We start from the raw sequence: 16,101 nt of genomic DNA, 5'->3' as shown, positions 1-16,101 counted from the left end.
ATCTCAACTTAGCTTTTTCACAAGATATCCCCTCGGTCTAAATCAGCATGGCCTCGTCCAAGGAATGGCAGAAAATGCTCAATGGAGAGCTCTATTGGGCATGGGATGACGACCACCAGGCCAACCGAGAGCGCTGTAGAGCGGCGTGCCAGCGATTCAATGAGGCGGGCCAGGTATCCAGACGGCGTCGGGTAGAGCTTTGGAGAAAGTAAGTGAGCAAGACCTGTACAGTGAGGAATAATTATTTGCTCACAATTGGGACAGTATTGTCTGTGATACACGCCCCGTTCCCCCAGTCCATCCGGACCCTAAAGAAGATGAGAATCTATTTGCCCAAACGGATCCCGCCGTCGATCCTCCAATATCCGTTGACCATGGACAGAATTTCAAAGTCGGAAAGGGGTCCTTCTTGAATGTCAACCTCTTGGTTCTTGATACGTGCCTGGTCATCGTGGGCGAGCGAGTTCTGTTCGGGCCCAATGTCTGTCTCTACAGCGCGACTCATCCGTTAGATCCAGCGGTACGACGAGGCCTCGAGGGTCCAGAGGCCGGGAAGGAGATTCATATCGAGGATGACGTTTGGATTGGAGGTAGTGTTATTATCTTAGGAGGCGTGAGGATAGGACGAGGATGCACTATCGGAGCGGGTGCAGTTGTAACCAAGGTATTTTCGCTCTGATGCATCTCGGAAATCTCTTATTTTGCTAACATTCACGACGTTTCAGGATATCCCACCGCTTCACTTCGCTGCCGGCAACCCAGCCCGCATCATCCGTCGGATCGAGACCAGCATGGACCTTGGGTGATTGAACACCGAATTAATCGCGTGTTAAGTGGTCGCTCTACTGCTTAGCTACTTGCGCTTACCCAGGAAGTTCGACATGTCCTTCAAAGTCCCGGTCATTATTGTGGTTATTCAGACACGGTTGTACAGGCGGCAACTTGATCGAAAGATATTTGGGGGTATAAGTTCAATTTATATTCAAGGATCATTCCTGTATACGGCTTGGGAGTGGCTGCCTTTAGTGTATATAGCCTGACTGTTATTGACCAGTGATAGACTAACCGGACTACCTCTAATCAGTCTTTTCAAGATGCTAGATATGCAGCAACCCTATCTTACAATGATAGTATGGGAGAAAGCGATGGAAAAGATATTGAATGATTAGTAAACAGCCTAGCTTATACTAGCGTTAAAATGCCACAAATACATTGCAGCAGGGGTTATTTCCCACTTGTGTCCCATGGGAATCGATAGCATGCCGCCATGCTTGTTCATAATTTTCCTCGCTACAAGAGAGGTGCCGGCCACAATGCGGTTACACGAATTATGGCTAAATATAGGCATCTCTAGGGATTCAAGGCGCTCTTTGCCATCGACCACAACCACTCCACGGTCAGCCACGGCATCCTTGGTCCTTCTGAGTGTTGTCTGATTTCTGTTCAAATCCACATGATTTTTTTGATGGAGCCTTTTGTTTTGGTCTACCGACATTTTCTCCAGTACACAATCGATTTATGACTCATAAAAAACCAGACATCTAACCTCGATGTTTTGCCTTGCTGGCGCATCTTTTGATGTCTGGGGATCGCAAAAGGCTGTATGACCTGCCCCATGGGCGATTCCCATTGTCCCGGTCATGGATTCGATTCGTGAGTCAAAACATTTGATGAACATGGCCTCCTCTGGTGTCGTATCCGTTTGGTAGTAGAGGCGGTGTTTTTCATTTGGAGCAATAGGATACGTTTCCCCTCTAACCTCGTAACCGTCAGTCAAGTGTTCAGAGTCGGGCGCTTGGGCCCTCTCTTCTCCTGCTTTGGCGCCCTTTGGATAGAGAAGATCGATCTTGACAAGATCAGAAGGGGCGGTGGTTCGCCAATCAATAATAGCCAAAGTCAGACGCGAGATCTTGAATAGGGCGCTAGACGTCGATTATTTGATACCGTCCCTTTGACAAGTCATCTGCCTTGTTCAGTGGGAGACGGCGACACACTCGGAGTTCAGCAGCATAGGGCGTTTGGTCAGCATGAACCTGTTGGACAGGAGCGTGTGGAGACGTTTTCTCCCTCCACCTAATCGTGTAATCGAATATGATAACTTTCTTGATGCCCGGCAATTTCTCTGGGAAGCTCCTCAACTTCGGCGTAGTAGCCTGTCATCATCCGAGACAATCGGTGAATTGTTTCTCCTTCGCAGGACTTTGATAGACAGCAAATCCGCTATTATCTGTTGAAAACTTGGCCTCTTGGTCACGGAGATTCTCAACCTAGCTTTGCAGTTAAATTACTATAGAATGAATGTACTCTGATCAATCTCCAACTTTCTCTACTGTTGTAAGAAGACGATTGAGATTACATATCTCTTTGCAAGTCACGTAGCTCTTCATTCTTTGCTTTAAAGATGAAATGGGGATCGGGGGGCCGGAGGTCCGGAGTCGATTATCCGCGACTAACGAGGTCGTATACAGAGAGGTCCAATTTTAACGAGAGAAGTATATTGCCTATTAATGCGTATACACACACAGCTGGTTGAGTGCTTGTCTATCTAAAATGTGTGTACACGTTGGCTATATATCGGGTCGGTGGAACTTGCCTAATGGGTCCAACGTTATCCCTTATCAAAAGAGCCCGTGGGCTGCCCACCAAGGGCCCGCGGGCTTGCAGAGGTCTACGTGATATTTAGTTTCTTCTTCTTCTTCTCTCCAGTATGAAGATTCTCGTTTATCGCTGCCTATTAGGCTAATTAAGCTATCTTCGTTAGCTTTTAGTTGAGCCCGTGACAGTTGCTGTGGGAGCCTGCAGGCGGGGCAGAAATTCCCACAGTGCTACCGCAGTGGAGAGCGTATTCAACATATATATAATTGCCAGGGCATTCATTGACTTTCCTCCAGTCCCTACGAATCTTTGCTTCAACTTTCATTCCTGCAATGCGTTAGGATCTATTTACTGAAGAAATCCAGCTAGCAACTGTACATGCATTCCACGGAACGCGGGAACTCACCCATAACGCAAGATGCTTGACTACTTTGGCCTGTTTGAATATAAAGCAGGAACACCCTTCGCACACTAGATAGCGCAGCGCTGGCAGGCCCAGTATCTTCCTTCCTTTATGTTAGTATTCTGCTAAACAGTCTACCGATAGACTTATATGGTTTGAGACCATCACATGCACAATCCGCCTTGGGAATCCGCCTCGGTTGCGTTTCAGGGTCCCTATGGGCGGATTGGGTCAAACCCGCCTCAACCCTTCCCAGTTAGGGGGTGATTTACATGAAAAAATATAGGTGTAAGAGTAGATGATGCTCTAATCAGCACAATTTCACGCTTTTTTATAATATGGCCCCAATAAGACAGGGCCACACTGTACTATAAACCCAGCTATTAGACTACCAGTGATGAGGTGCCTTGACCAGGGCACAAATGACGAGAACCGTGGTCCCAATCCCGTGGGGTGAAATTGCCTGGGTAATCATGCCGTCTTGGCCCTCGAGTGTCCCTTGGCATGACTAACTAGTCTCAGACGCCAAGAGATGTTTTGGTTGCTTGAATAATCCCAAGCAGATCCGGCTTCCATCAATGCAGACGCTAGGACACTATTTAAGACTTTTGAGCCAGACGTTGCATGCTTGCAAATTTATGATTGTCTACCTTATTTTGAAAGTTATATTGTACTCTTTCTATGTCATCCAGGCTCATCGAGGACGATACGAAAGCTGTGTGTGAAGAAGTTAAATGATAGATGATGGGATCACCAGAAGGAAGGTATGGCAGGAGGGAGAAAGGATATGAGCAAAGATTATCAATAGCCGGAGTGCCGGGAGTATGCCATATACAAATATAAAATATTGATCTAGGGGCTTTATCAAAGGATATCAAAACGCAGGCCATGGCTTTTCATCGGGTCCTTAGATTTTCCGGCAACTCGTGGACAGCAGTATTTCCCAGCTCTGCCACATAATCTTGGCCATCCAACTCGCTTGGTTTGTCCGCGGGCTGGACAGGGCCAGGTTGTATCGTTGGTGCTTCCGTGATGGGCGTTTCCACTTGAGGTGGTTGCTTCTGTGAGCGGCGACGCATGAAATACCAAAACAAGGCGAGAATGATCGCTAACACAGCAACTCCACCAACTACACCACCTGCGATGGCGCCTGTATTTGAAGTAGATGAGCTAGACGATGTTGCAACAACACCTAGTTATATCAGAACTCGGCTCATACGGAGTAAGAAGGATATGCATCTTACCAGAAGAAACTGCCACCAGCAATTCCGTATTGGAAACCGAAAGATCACCTTTTTTCGCACACCCAACTCCCACATTCTTGCGAATAAACCCAGTTGTTCCTTGCTCACAACAGAAGTATCCGCCGTCCTCATCATTTTCATAAAGATTCCAAGTTTCGTTGGCGCAGTGTGCCGGGTTACTGATTAGCCGTTTACAGTCTGCTTTATCTGGACAACACAGGCCTGGGTGTTCAGCGCTGCAGTAGGTTTCCCCGCCGGGACAGCATCGGTAGAAATCTTCTGATGTTAATGTTAAATTCCATGCTTGAACACAGTAGTTTTCTTCTTGCAGGCAGGAGCCATTTCTGCGTATTGCGAATCCGTACGGTGGACCCCATTCAGACATGGTGATGAAGGAAGAAAGGGGGAAAGAATAGACCAAAGTTGATTAATGGTAGAAGACGTGCGCGGAGTATATTACCCAAGGTGTAGGGGAACATAGGACAGAAGGGGGGATATAAAGTTTGGAAAATGTTGAATTTTGCAGGTCAATCAATAGAAGCGAGAAAAGCAGAGAACCTGGTGAAATTGAGGAACCATTAACTCATTAATAAATGGACTTTGTGCTCGGGGCTACATTGGCAAACATCACTTTCTTGTCGATCTGTTACCCATAATGGGTAATACACAAAAGTCAACGTAACAACAACTTGAGAGTCAGATGAAGAGGCTGATCTATGGGCACCCGGGCTGATCATCAAATGGTGGAGAGATACAGTGCGGCCCGGCAATTGATGTGTTGAAGAAGCGGGTGCAGTGATTCAACAGATATCAATCTGTTAATGATAGGGTACGACAAACTATGGAGGTCAAATTGCAAAAAGCCAAATTTAGTAATGAATCTTCACTGCTTTCACCTCTGCCCCTTTATTGTATACGAGGTATAGACCCACTGCGGAAAAACTAAGTCGGAAGTTTGGTGCCTGGAACATCAAAATCAGCACCCAAGAAGAAACGTCTTTTTCACGCATCAATCGACTAATAGAGGCCCTCAGGTCCCTACAGACTGTCTTGGAGGCGCTGAGACCGTATTGCAGTGTTAAGTGCTAGGTCCGGAACGCAAATGGCTTTCTTTGGTACAAAAGATCTCTTTCAAGAGAGGACGAAGGCCCGGTCAAGTCGTTCTATATACATGTGCGCGCAGTGCAGGTAAGACAGCCACTCTGATAATCTCTCTGTTCGATAACGTCTCCGCCCGACTAAACATACCGCTTATGCAACAGGTGCAGCCTGTGACAGGTGGTGGTGTATCGCACGCATCTCCCTCCAGAGCAGGCAACGTGGTCTCCCAGCTTGTAGAAACACTGGCTATGCCAGACACCCCTACGCCAATCCGTTGGCGATCCAGGGACATGATGCAGCCTATACTTAGTGATAGCAGCGCGAAGATTATAAGTATAGATGAAAAGGAAGGCTAGAAGCGTTAGCCACTGGAGGGTCCAACAGGACCCCTAGCCGGGCTAGTGAGGCCAGAAGCAGAACTAGGCAACGAAAGACTTTATAAAAATCATTGATTGGTAGGTGTTACGGGCCCGGAATAGTAAATACTAACGAACTAGATCCCCATCTAAACTATTGTAGCCATCGACGAGAATATCGAATCTAGAAAGAAAAGAAAAAGAAAAAGAAAAGGAAGCCTACCTAGGGGATGAAGGAGGCTCATATAATCACTACACAACAGGGCATTGACCATGCTAAGGTCGTTTGTCATTACTAGTCTTATACGCAGCATCGAACCATATGGGCGACGTGAAGCCGTCACACGACGTGGAAAGTGGTTGCAGAAGCCGCAACTTGGATTTGCAAAATAGTGGCAAATTAGTGTAATTTGATGATTACTCCTAGCACGGCAAACGAACACTCGTGCAGGTCTTTAATTTTGATCATTTTGCAAGGCTATTTATTCTCTTCCTGCCTCTTGATTTGTGTCAATCGTGATGGTCTCGAACAATATAAATTTATTGGTAGACTTTTTATCGAAGTACTAACATGGAGAAGGAAAGAAAAAAGCTGGGCCTACCAGCGCTGCGCTATCTAGTGTGCAGAGGGGGTTCCTGCCCTATATTCAAACAGGCCAAAGTATACAAACATCTTGCGTTGTTGGTGAATGCCTGTACTCCGTGACATCAACCACTATACTCAGTAGGATTTCTCAGGCACTATCTGGTGGGAATGAAGGAACAACTCTGGTTGAAAAAACTCTCAATCATAGGACTTTTTATGTACAGTCTGGCGGCCATCAGCTAGTTACTAAAGGAAATAATTGCGAAAGAAGCTCAGAGAAACAAAAGGAATGCAAAGTGCATAATGTACGTATGCGTTGACCATATTCAAAGGATGCTGGCCGCATAGCCATAGTTCCCCAATCCTACATACACCGTCATAGTTATATTGATAGAGTGTATGTTGTAGATAGGTTGGAAAGTAGGGCTCTGATTAGTATTGGCGAATCGGGAGAATTGCCCGATTTCCCTAACTGATCAATCGGTGCGGCCGACATATCAACGGTCCGATCATATACGGGAGTCAACATCAAGGGTGATAGCTGGGTGAGCTCTAGTTGGGTGCAAGTGATTGAGGTCATATCATGCCCTTAGAGTCAAGGGCGAGTGTTGAGTGATGAGTGAGTGAGCAGGGCCATGCAAAACGAAACAGTGCTTCTGAATATCGAAGCCGACCGATTCTGTATAGGAGACGCCATAGCCATACGCCTTGGATGGCTAAGCACTCATTAAACCATTACGGTGTCTCAAACAATGAGCAAAGAGTGATTATGTTTTATCACTCTCATAATAAACCCTATCTGTACAGCTTGCCACTTAATACTACCTTTTGTTGTACGTTGTATAGTAAGCATCTTGTGAGTCAGACCGGATCCTTCCATCATGGATTGTGCACATGGAGTATCTGAATACGCAAGCAAGCCATGCATATGGAGCATAAAATACATGAATGCCCGAATAGTATGTGTAACCTGTACCTGTTCTCTAAGTGCGTGTGATAAATCCAGCACGAGAAACGTTGACAGAAGTATGCAGTTTAATGGTAGAAAGATTGCTAAGTAGCCACTCGGCTCACCGGAAACCCACCCGGCTAAGAAGATCCTCCCAGTGAACCTTCGAGAAGGGGACCATTAAGCTCAGCCGTAGGAGCAGACCCCAGGGAGTCGGCAATGGGATGAGAACGGTAAACGGAGTCCATGGTCCCTGAGACAGCATCTAACTCGACAACTAGCCAATGTTTTACCAGCGGACTTTTCTGAAGGCTTTGAACGCACGGTAAACATGACCAATAGCCGGCCCCTGGGCCTAGTAAAAGTCTTTCCCAGTCCGGAGGCTCTAGCAGCCGCGCAAGCCCTTCTCCCTGGACTGACAATCTGGTCAGATGGCTCAAAGTTAGAGAATACAAAGTGCGGAGCAGGACTGGTATAGCAAGAACCAGAAGGAGCTTGGCCAGCGATCCTAAGAGGGCTGACGAACCTGTAGGCCATAGAGAAACTGACTGCTTGAATCATTGGCTGCAGTGGATTCCAAATACTTTGAAGGCCATTATTTTCAATTGAAGTTAGGACACGCAGCCATTGGAGCACATTTACTATGGTTTCAGGCACAGGAAGATGCAGCCTGTCAAGGATGTGGGTCTTCAAGGGAAGCAGTACATCACCTTCCCTTTGAATACCAACAATGGCGATACTAAAGAAATAAACTCTCTAAGGACTATTCCTAGGAGAGCTCAGAGCTACTAATGCGCTGCTACAGTTTCTGGCCAGCACCAGTGTAGCTTACCCGTACGCCGGGGGCCGGGGGAATCTACAGCGGGCGGCAGAAAGAGCCCGGAAAGACGAGGAATGTGTACTAGAAACATTGAAGGCAAATGGAACAGAAGAAATGTAGCAGGGGAAAAGTAGCCTAAGCTGAGGTTCAGCTTAGGCCATGCCCATCCTGCCTCGAAAACACAAGGAGAGAACTCTCCTGAGACTCAAAAGCCTTGCACTTACAGGCAGTTTGGGGCGAGGAAAAGGATCGGAAGATGAAAGAAGGAATTTTACCTCAGGAACTCACATGGACAATAGACTGCAGGCTATCTGTTGATCTTGGGTTTATGGAATATAATCTGTCATAGCTTCAGGGCCCAATACGGACAATAAACTTGATCAAATAATAAAAGTAGTAACATCCCTCATTTGCACAAATCAAGAAAATTAATCACCTTCCTCCCTGTCGTACTACGTAAGAACCCCTCATGATCAGCCAGAAACCTCAATTCAAATAGATGTTCATTGTTCTCAAACACCATGAAAAAATGTCTTATTTCACGGGTGAGTTCCTCCTGGCTAATAGTTTCACCGCCTGTGTTTCGCAAGATACGAACTTCAAGGAATGTGTCCACGTTGTCTTGATCGTTATCTTTGCGGCGTAGGATAACCTGGTATTGGAGGATTCCCCATGATTCAATTCGCATGAGAGTCTGGAGGGTTTGGAATTGGAAGTATTCACCGTACCAGTCGAAGCTGATCCGACGATCACGGCCGTAGATGCGGATGACATGGTAATGCGGCAAAATTTCCATGGGGAGTTTTGCTCTGATTGTGTTTGGCAATGGATGGAGGGACGCAACATCACCACAGATGTAGCGGAGTAAAGGATTCCGCAGTCGTTGCAATGAAGTTTGTACAAGGAGACCTTTCTCACCGTTGGGGACGGTTGCAATGTCTCCACTATTCCCTCTCTCGTCAGACTCCTCAATGGAGAAAGGAAGTACCTCGAGATGAATCAAGCGATCATCAAAGATGAAGTCTGCATAGTTCTCATAAACAGTCGTTGCGGTCTGCTCAGGGCTGGAAACAGCCCATGGTCCTGCTTCTGCGCTTCCAATCACTGAACTCAGTGCAATATCCCCGAACACAGAGAACAGAAAGCTTCGTTGGGCGGGGGTGATAGCTTCAGAGGTATAGAGGGCTTTTGTAACATGGAGTGACTTTCTCTTTTCTTCTGAAAGGGTTGCGACATACTTGGCCAGTTGGATCAAGTGGCCGACATCACCGGATATGGTATTAACGCGAAACTGTGCAATTGCATCTACAATATCATGATGATGCATGTCGGGACCAGCGCAGAGGACTGCTGCGCCGGCACTTTCAAAGACCTCCGACATGAGATCTAAGGCTCTATATTTGTTAGAGTTGTATACATAAGCACCTAATAGGGACATACCTGTAAAAGTAGCCCGCGTTATGCATGGTCAACACCCAGTCCCCTGGCTCGATAATTCCACATATCTTCAGCATCAATCCAAGCATTGCTCTCTGCTGGCGCGTCTCGATTGAGTCCGTGGCAAATACCATGGGGGGTCCTCCTGAGCCACCGCCAGTTGTGCTAATGTAGGTGTCTTGTCGGTAGCCATTGCGAGGACTGGTGTCGATGGTAAGTCGGGCAATTTGTTTGTATCTATAGTCAATTAGTAACGCTTTGAGGAATAGAGAGGTAGGTCATACAAAGTATCCTTTCTGGTCAATGGAAATGATGCTAGCTTCAACCCATATGCGCTCTGTTTGGCATTTTCAAGGACAGTTGGCAATTCCTCACGCGTCGGTGGATACATCGAATCGGAATAGAAAGGATGGACGCTGGCGATGGTCAAGACATCTTCCAAAGAGTAATAATAATAACCTGGGGTCATGGTAGCCACAATGTTGTTAAACAAACTAGAATGAAATGGGATACTATCAATGTACCGAGTATGTATGTAAATATGTACTTTAATCCAGTCAAGGTGCTTTGGAGAATAAATTTAATGGTCCCATTTCCATGATCAGTAGTCTAGTACTAGCAGTGGGTCATTTCGGCAATAATACGGACTTTCTTTCGCTTGCTTCAGCTTGCTTTAGCTTTCTTCAGCTTGCTTCCGCTCAGCCACAGTGTGTATTAATTAAGTGCTCCATACACGGCCCCATTGAAAAAACTATGGAGCTCGATTGAGACATTTTATAAAGCCTAGAACCATTAGAGATTTGACTTCATCATCGCATTTCTACCATATTCTTACACAATGAAGAAACCGGTAACCCGACTCCAAAGTATCAGCCTTGAGGGCAAAGAAAGCAATGGCTTTGTCCCTCCTGCCAACATCGATTCAATAACTCACAAATCTCTCGTCGAGGCATTTCATTTCAACCTAATTCAGTGCAGTCCTGCTCATACATGGCCTGGTAATGCCTACTTGAGCGGTTCTCCTCATCCAGTTTTGGTTACGGAGAAACACCAACGACAACTGGCTGAGCTCAGCGATGCTTTGTTTTTGGCTATTTCTGACATTGTTGAGAGATGGTGGATAGACGTCGAGGCACGGTTTCCAGAGCGAATGCCCGTGGGACCTACTGAGGAGAAACTATTGCGAGTGAGTACCTTTCACAGAGTTAGTTATACCTAGCTAATGAAGTAGTGCATGGCCAATGTACGTCCATTCAAAACATGCTCCGGGTCATGGAGACCGGACTTTTTGGTTGAGTCATCACAAACAGATTCAGAAGGGATTGAAAACTATCGCATCTGTGAAATAAATGCTCGTTTCTGTTGGAATGGCTTCATCTTTACGGCATGGGGACAACAGTCTCTTCTTAACATGGGTGTTGGGCTTAATGGGCTTAAGGGAGCTACTGAGCCGCAAAAGGTACTACTACTACATAATTCGCCCCCTATATGATGACATGTTAATGTTGTAGGTTATGGATGGTTTGGGTCGTTTATATAACCCTGGTCTTCCACTCCATTTGGTTAAGGGATATGAATATGGATTCGACATTCATCTGTTCATGTATTATGCGGAACAGCACTTGGGAATTCGACCGCATATTATCCATCAGGATGATTTGAGATTAATTCCATCTGAGTCTCCGGGCGGTTACAAGTTGTGCTGTTTGGCCAAGGACGCGGAAGGCCCAACATTTTTGAATGGGTCTGGCGAGACTCTGGAGGAGGTTCATCAGATTGGACTCGAGTTGCACCAGGGCGAGCTGATGTCTCTGAGCTTGGAAATGCTGCGGGAGATTGGCCTGCGTTGTTTCAATGACCTCCGCACCATTCTTCTCGTCCACGACAAGAGAATGCTAGGAATTGTCCTCGAAGAACTCGACTCTCTGGTAGCTCGGAATGTGCTCACATCAGACCAAGCAGGTATCCTCGATCGAGGCATTGTCCCAACCATCATCCCTGGATCTACAAAGCTAGACCAATTCATAGCTCGATGCAGTGAAACCCCCAACCTCAAAGACGGCTACATCCTCAAGCCGGTCCGCGGAGGCAAGGGCGCAGGCATTCTCTTTGGCGACCTGCTGACCAGCAACAAGTGGACATCGAAACTACGACTCATGCGGTCCCCCCAGCTGACTGCAGATACGACATACGTTGTCCAGCGCGCGATCGAGCAAAACACCTATGAGGTCCGGCTACGAGAGAACGACGGCGTGAAAGAGTTTCCCCTTATTGGAACCTTCCACATGGTCCACGGGGAATTGTTGGGACTGGGACTTTGGCGAAGCGGTCCGGGCCGAATTTGTGCGCTTAGCCAGGGTGGTGCTTGGATGTGTTCGGTTTTGGAGTAAATAATTCGTACAATAGTTAGCATAACTATATAGTAGCATGTGAGCTTTCGACAAATAATTGGCTATACAGGAATATGATACGAGTCAGAATTTTCTGAGATCGCCGTTTAGGCTACTGATCGAATACGATCTCGCTGGGGTCATATTATTGCATTATATCGGGGGTTTACAATAATATACAAGAGAGAATAGGTGCTCGAATTCGCCCCGAGTGGGTCATCGGTAATTGTCACATATTTAAGTTTCTGTCGCCCTAGTATTATCGGCATAGATGTGGGATGGCCACGGACTTTTGCTGGATGCTCAAGATCTTCAGCCAGCCCATCCAGCTCAGCTCATGTCGTACTACATGACATGTCTTTTGAAATGTCATTCCTTTACTTCTTCCCTTCTTGAACTATAAATAGAATAATTGGCATTGATCAATGGCATCTTCAGCTGCACTTTTCTTTTTTCCTAAAAAAAAAATAAAAAAAGAATCTGCGAAGTAGTACTACGTGCTAGGCATGCGAGCTGGTCCAAAGAATGTAATAGATTGACACATTAAAACTTAACCAAGAGGGAAGATAAACAAAAGGACTCATAGACCCAACTGGGCTGTAGGGATAACAAACTGTCGTGCATCCCAGCGTACCCGTCGCAAATGTCGATTTGGATCCTTGACTTCATTGCGCGCATGTAGCCACCGTCCATTATCCATGAGAATAATCGATCCTCGAGGTAACAGTGCCGGAGTAAGATTGAGAATCTGCCGTTTAGCATCAGGGCCCAAAAGAACACTCTTCAGCTCCGCTAATGCCTCTGCTGCCTCTTGACATAACGGGGTGACAATATCCTCTCTGAATCGGAGTTGAGTTGACTTGCCATTAGGATTTGTGGCGAGAAGATTACCCCTAATAGCCTTAGTCTCTGGACTCTTGATGAACTCTGGTGGGACGATAATTCGATAATTAGGTGTGAAGAGCCATTTCCTGGCAAAGGGAGATAGCAGAGTCAAGAGTTGGTCAACGTTGAGCACAGATAATGTCCCACCGCCACACCTATCTGGCTGAAGAACCTGCAGGGCAAAAAACCGCGGTGGCTCAAGCTCGTAACTGCAATCTGTATGCCAGGGAAACCTCTCCATTGTTTCTGATCGCGCCTGGTGATTGTTACTCTGGAAGGAATCTGGAGATGGTCGAATATCCCACATCCACCCACGGTTTGCACTGTGGGTGATTGGGAGACCATGGCCATGGTGTCTGTGCAGGTTTAATAAGAGCTTTTGAATGTATTTGCTCTCGTCATCTGCAAAACTGAGTTGCATACGGAGAATGCCTTCATTTTGGAGGATGCGGTTCACCGTGCGTAGGTGGTTTTGCTGGGAGGCGTGGCTTGGATTTGGGACGGTGAGGAAGGGGACTGATGACGTATATTGAGTGTCGTAGGTTAGCTTTAGCAATTGAGAAATGGGTATATTGGCATACCGAATGGTTTGGTCAGCTTGCTGGCTGTGGATGTATGAAGAGAACGTAGCATTGTATAGGTAGCTTCAATGCTTCAAGATAGAAGGAAAGACTTCAAATAAAAAGTATTGATATTATGACCTAAAAAAAAATAATTGTACAGCATATTGCAAGAGCTCAAAACAACCCAGAATACTCTAGATCTGGCCAGATTCATGACTTTAGTACTCCGTACGGACTCCGGACTTCTTTTCAGGTTGCCTGTTCAGCTCCACGCGAAACGTAATCTAAACCGACCCACTACTCTCGATGATTGAGATTATACCTGTCTAATTATTCCAATCGGTGCTGTTCATTCAGCTGAAAAAGGTCCTCCATCGCGGCGGAGATTCGCACCTGAAAATACGAACCGAGAAGTCTGATCTAGCAGTTGCCATAGCTATAAATAGAGAGGTTGTTCAACTACTCCGTAATGAGATACATATTCATTTGCTATTTCGCCTTATTGCTTTGGTCCGCTGTCTCTGCACCAAATTACACAATAACAGCGAAAAAGAAAAAAAATGCATGGTTTCCAGAGCGACGGGTTTCCGAATGATCCCCTGTTCATTCAACTTCGTCGACTCGCCACGGAGCTGCCCGGTGTGCTATTCCATGATGAATATGGCATCAATGCCGGCTATACCGACGTGATCAGCGATGTCATACACCTGCGTCAGGTCCTGCGAGAGGTTTTGCCAAGTACTTCTTTCAATGGGCAAGGCTGTCTTCAAAATAATGCTACCTCGGTGGCGTTTCTTGCAACCAGTCAATACTATTTCATTGTGAGCTTTCTGGCTATTGCAGCTTTGGGAGGTGTGTGTGTACCATTGGGTGAGTCAACAAGTCTATCCAAGGCAGTCCAGAAATACTAAAATAAACCGATCATAGCAACGGGCCTTAGTCCGGAAGAAGCGCTGTACTTTCTGAATAAAGCCAAGGCAACCTACATCCTAACAGAGGAGAGTACTTCCGAAAAGGTCATGGCAATTCGAGGCTATGCACAAGCTCAGGCCGGCCAGAAATTGGACTTGATTCCGATAACAAGAGCCAAGTTGGAAGCAAGCTTATGTCCTCCCAAATTGGAGATAAATGAGGAATTGACGTTCTCTCCAACCTGTGGATGCCTGGTTCTGTTTACATCAGGGACGACTGCGTTGCCAAAAGGCGTAGTTCTCCCCCGGAAGCTATTTTATTTCGAGGGCCAGACAGCTCCCCAAGAAGTCCTCTATCTAGCATCCACTCCCTCGCATTGGATTGGAGGTACAGGTGTTTTGGACAGTGTACTTACCGGAGAAAGACTACATATGATGAAGAATGGGTCTGGACCGGCAATGTTCTGGGACGTTTTGAGGGAGGGCAAAGTAACGGACATGAGCATGTCGCCAACACTTCTAAGGGAGTTGATGGAATACTACAATGAGAAAATCTGTGATATTGCACCTGATGAGCGTGGCAAGTATATCAGCGGAGCTCAAAAGTTACAAACAGTGTTTTCAAGCGGTTCGGTGCTTAGTCCTTCCACTCGGAGATTCTTTACGGATATAGCCAATGTGCCAATTAGAAATGGGTACGGACTGACTGAGATGGGCGGAGGTGTGACGGTCACTCCGGCTGATTCAGCTCTTGAGGAAGTGAGTATCTGATTCTACTTTCCCTCCATATTTCTTACCAGTCATTACGCAGGGTTATATTGGTACGCCTCTACCGGAAGTGTCAGTCAAACTCTCCGATGGTGACCAGGGAGAAGTTCTGGCCAAAAGCCCCCGCATGTTCACCCAGTAAGAACATCGATCCTTATTTCTTTTTGTTTTTGTGATGCTCCTTGCTTACAGTTGGCACCAGCTATATTGATGATGAAGCAGCCACACGTGCTGCATTTGACAATGAAGGGTTTTACAAAACAGGAGATTGTGCTCATCGCATTGGTGATAAGTACTATTTTGATGGCAGAGCTTCATGTGACTGTATGTTTCTATCTATTACCCATTGTCCTTGTATCGGTGCCCAACTAAAAGACACCATTTGAAGGGATTCGGTTTCATGAATATACGATTCACGTTATAGAGCTCGAGCAACGACTGATGGATCTTCCATATATATCCGAGGCCCATGTTCTCCCAGTGCGCGATCATGAAGCTGGTGGATTGGTGGCTGCACTTTTGCGAGTTCGAAAACAATATTGCAATATCTCTCTTCAGAAAATACGTGCGGACCTTGCTACCAATAATATGGCCTCATACAAGTTACCTACGCTCGTACGGGTTCTCCAAAAAGATGAGAGAGTCCCATTAACAGCTTCCGGCAAAACGCTGAAAAGGGAGAGTCTGCTGAAATACTTCAATATATCCAAGTATATGCCAGAGAACTATTCCGTGGAAGGTGTGGAATACTGGGGAAATAAACTAGATTTGGCCGCTCCTACACGCCTGTACGACTGGGGAGGCTTATAAATATTTAGACTACACTGATTACTGAGACTTTTTTTGACTTGCTCATAGGAGCCTGTATGGATATTATTATTATTATTTAATCAAGTTTATTGTCCATACCGAGCCCTAGAGCTATGACAGACCATTATCCGTGGACTTGAGGCCGTTAGCTATCCTACAGTCTCTTATCCATATAAGTTCCTGGGGCGCTAGCCCCCTTCCATACTCTTTCTGATCCTTTTCCTCGCCCCAGACCGCCTGTTTGCGCAGGGCTTTCGAGCACTGTGCTCTCCTTGTGTTTCGT

The 16,101-nt window shown here is 46.3% G+C and overlaps 7 protein-coding genes across 7 annotated transcripts; 3 read left to right on the top strand and 4 right to left on the bottom strand.

Annotated features, from left to right (window-relative positions):
• Positions 1 to 47: 47 nt before the first annotated feature.
• EURHEDRAFT_550998 (sugar O-acetyltransferase) lies at positions 48 to 948 on the top strand (the record flags this gene model as incomplete). The annotated part of the gene is made up of 3 exons (XM_040787524.1): positions 48 to 208; positions 265 to 664; positions 726 to 948. 3 exons carry the CDS (start codon positions 48 to 50, stop codon positions 804 to 806), a joined length of 642 nt encoding a protein of 213 aa, XP_040633834.1. The 3' UTR covers positions 807 to 948.
• Positions 949 to 1,516: 568 nt separating this feature from the next.
• EURHEDRAFT_519357 (uncharacterized protein) lies at positions 1,517 to 2,387 on the bottom strand (the record flags this gene model as incomplete). The annotated part of the gene is made up of 4 exons (XM_040786781.1): positions 1,517 to 1,922; positions 1,945 to 2,098; positions 2,171 to 2,267; positions 2,331 to 2,387. 4 exons carry the CDS (start codon positions 2,385 to 2,387, stop codon positions 1,517 to 1,519), a joined length of 714 nt encoding a protein of 237 aa, XP_040633833.1.
• A 1,417-nt stretch (positions 2,388 to 3,804) lies between these two features.
• On the bottom strand, positions 3,805 to 4,627 carry EURHEDRAFT_511208 (uncharacterized protein; the record flags this gene model as incomplete). The annotated part of the gene is made up of 2 exons (XM_040785969.1): positions 3,805 to 4,190; positions 4,243 to 4,627. 2 exons carry the CDS (start codon positions 4,625 to 4,627, stop codon positions 3,895 to 3,897), a joined length of 681 nt encoding a protein of 226 aa, XP_040633832.1. The 3' UTR covers positions 3,805 to 3,894.
• Positions 4,628 to 8,460: 3,833 nt separating this feature from the next.
• On the bottom strand, positions 8,461 to 9,960 carry EURHEDRAFT_467840 (uncharacterized protein; the record flags this gene model as incomplete). The annotated part of the gene is made up of 3 exons (XM_040785212.1): positions 8,461 to 9,448; positions 9,495 to 9,728; positions 9,776 to 9,960. 3 exons carry the CDS (start codon positions 9,958 to 9,960, stop codon positions 8,461 to 8,463), a joined length of 1,407 nt encoding a protein of 468 aa, XP_040633831.1.
• Positions 9,961 to 10,223: 263 nt separating this feature from the next.
• EURHEDRAFT_390581 (uncharacterized protein) lies at positions 10,224 to 12,042 on the top strand. The gene is made up of 3 exons (XM_040779838.1): positions 10,224 to 10,677; positions 10,723 to 10,950; positions 11,003 to 12,042. Exons 1-3 carry the CDS (start codon positions 10,330 to 10,332, stop codon positions 11,879 to 11,881), a joined length of 1,455 nt encoding a protein of 484 aa, XP_040633830.1. The 5' UTR covers positions 10,224 to 10,329; the 3' UTR covers positions 11,882 to 12,042.
• A 355-nt stretch (positions 12,043 to 12,397) lies between these two features.
• Positions 12,398 to 13,370, bottom strand: EURHEDRAFT_511199 (Clavaminate synthase-like protein). Its single transcript, XM_040785968.1, has 2 exons — positions 13,348 to 13,370; positions 12,398 to 13,282 (listed from the first exon to the last, which is right to left on the bottom strand). Exon 2 carries the CDS (start codon positions 13,185 to 13,187, stop codon positions 12,462 to 12,464), a length of 726 nt encoding a protein of 241 aa, XP_040633829.1. The 5' UTR covers positions 13,188 to 13,282; positions 13,348 to 13,370; the 3' UTR covers positions 12,398 to 12,461.
• A 519-nt stretch (positions 13,371 to 13,889) lies between these two features.
• EURHEDRAFT_534526 (class I adenylate-forming enzyme family protein) lies at positions 13,890 to 15,844 on the top strand (the record flags this gene model as incomplete). Its single annotated transcript, XM_040787295.1, has 5 exons — positions 13,890 to 14,199; positions 14,257 to 14,999; positions 15,052 to 15,146; positions 15,211 to 15,332; positions 15,397 to 15,844. The coding sequence occupies 5 exons, from the start codon at positions 13,890 to 13,892 to the stop codon at positions 15,816 to 15,818; spliced, it is 1,692 nt and encodes a 563-aa protein (XP_040633828.1). The 3' UTR covers positions 15,819 to 15,844.
• Between the last annotated feature and the right edge of the window lie 257 nt (positions 15,845 to 16,101).

The sequence above is a fragment of the Aspergillus ruber genome, assembly GCF_000600275.1.
Source record: "Aspergillus ruber CBS 135680 unplaced genomic scaffold scaffold00059, whole genome shotgun sequence".
Lineage (NCBI taxonomy): Eukaryota > Fungi > Ascomycota > Eurotiomycetes > Eurotiales > Aspergillaceae > Aspergillus > Aspergillus ruber.
This window is presented reverse-complemented; position numbering and strand designations above follow the sequence as displayed.

What these genes read in the sequence shown, in the direction of transcription:
- EURHEDRAFT_511199 (XM_040785968.1), bottom strand. Translation starts at nt 13,187, where the DNA reads ATGCAACTCAGTTTTGCAGATGACGAGAGCAAATACATTCAAAAGCTC.
- EURHEDRAFT_390581 (XM_040779838.1), top strand. Translation starts at nt 10,330, where the DNA reads ATGAAGAAACCGGTAACCCGACTCCAAAGTATCAGCCTTGAGGGCAAA. An exon ending in CTGAGGAGAAACTATTGCGA is followed by an intron (nt 10,678 to 10,722) that starts GTGAGTACCTTT and finishes CTAATGAAGTAG; the next exon opens with TGCATGGCCAATGTACGTCC. An exon ending in GAGCTACTGAGCCGCAAAAG is followed by an intron (nt 10,951 to 11,002) that starts GTACTACTACTA and finishes TTAATGTTGTAG; the next exon opens with GTTATGGATGGTTTGGGTCG.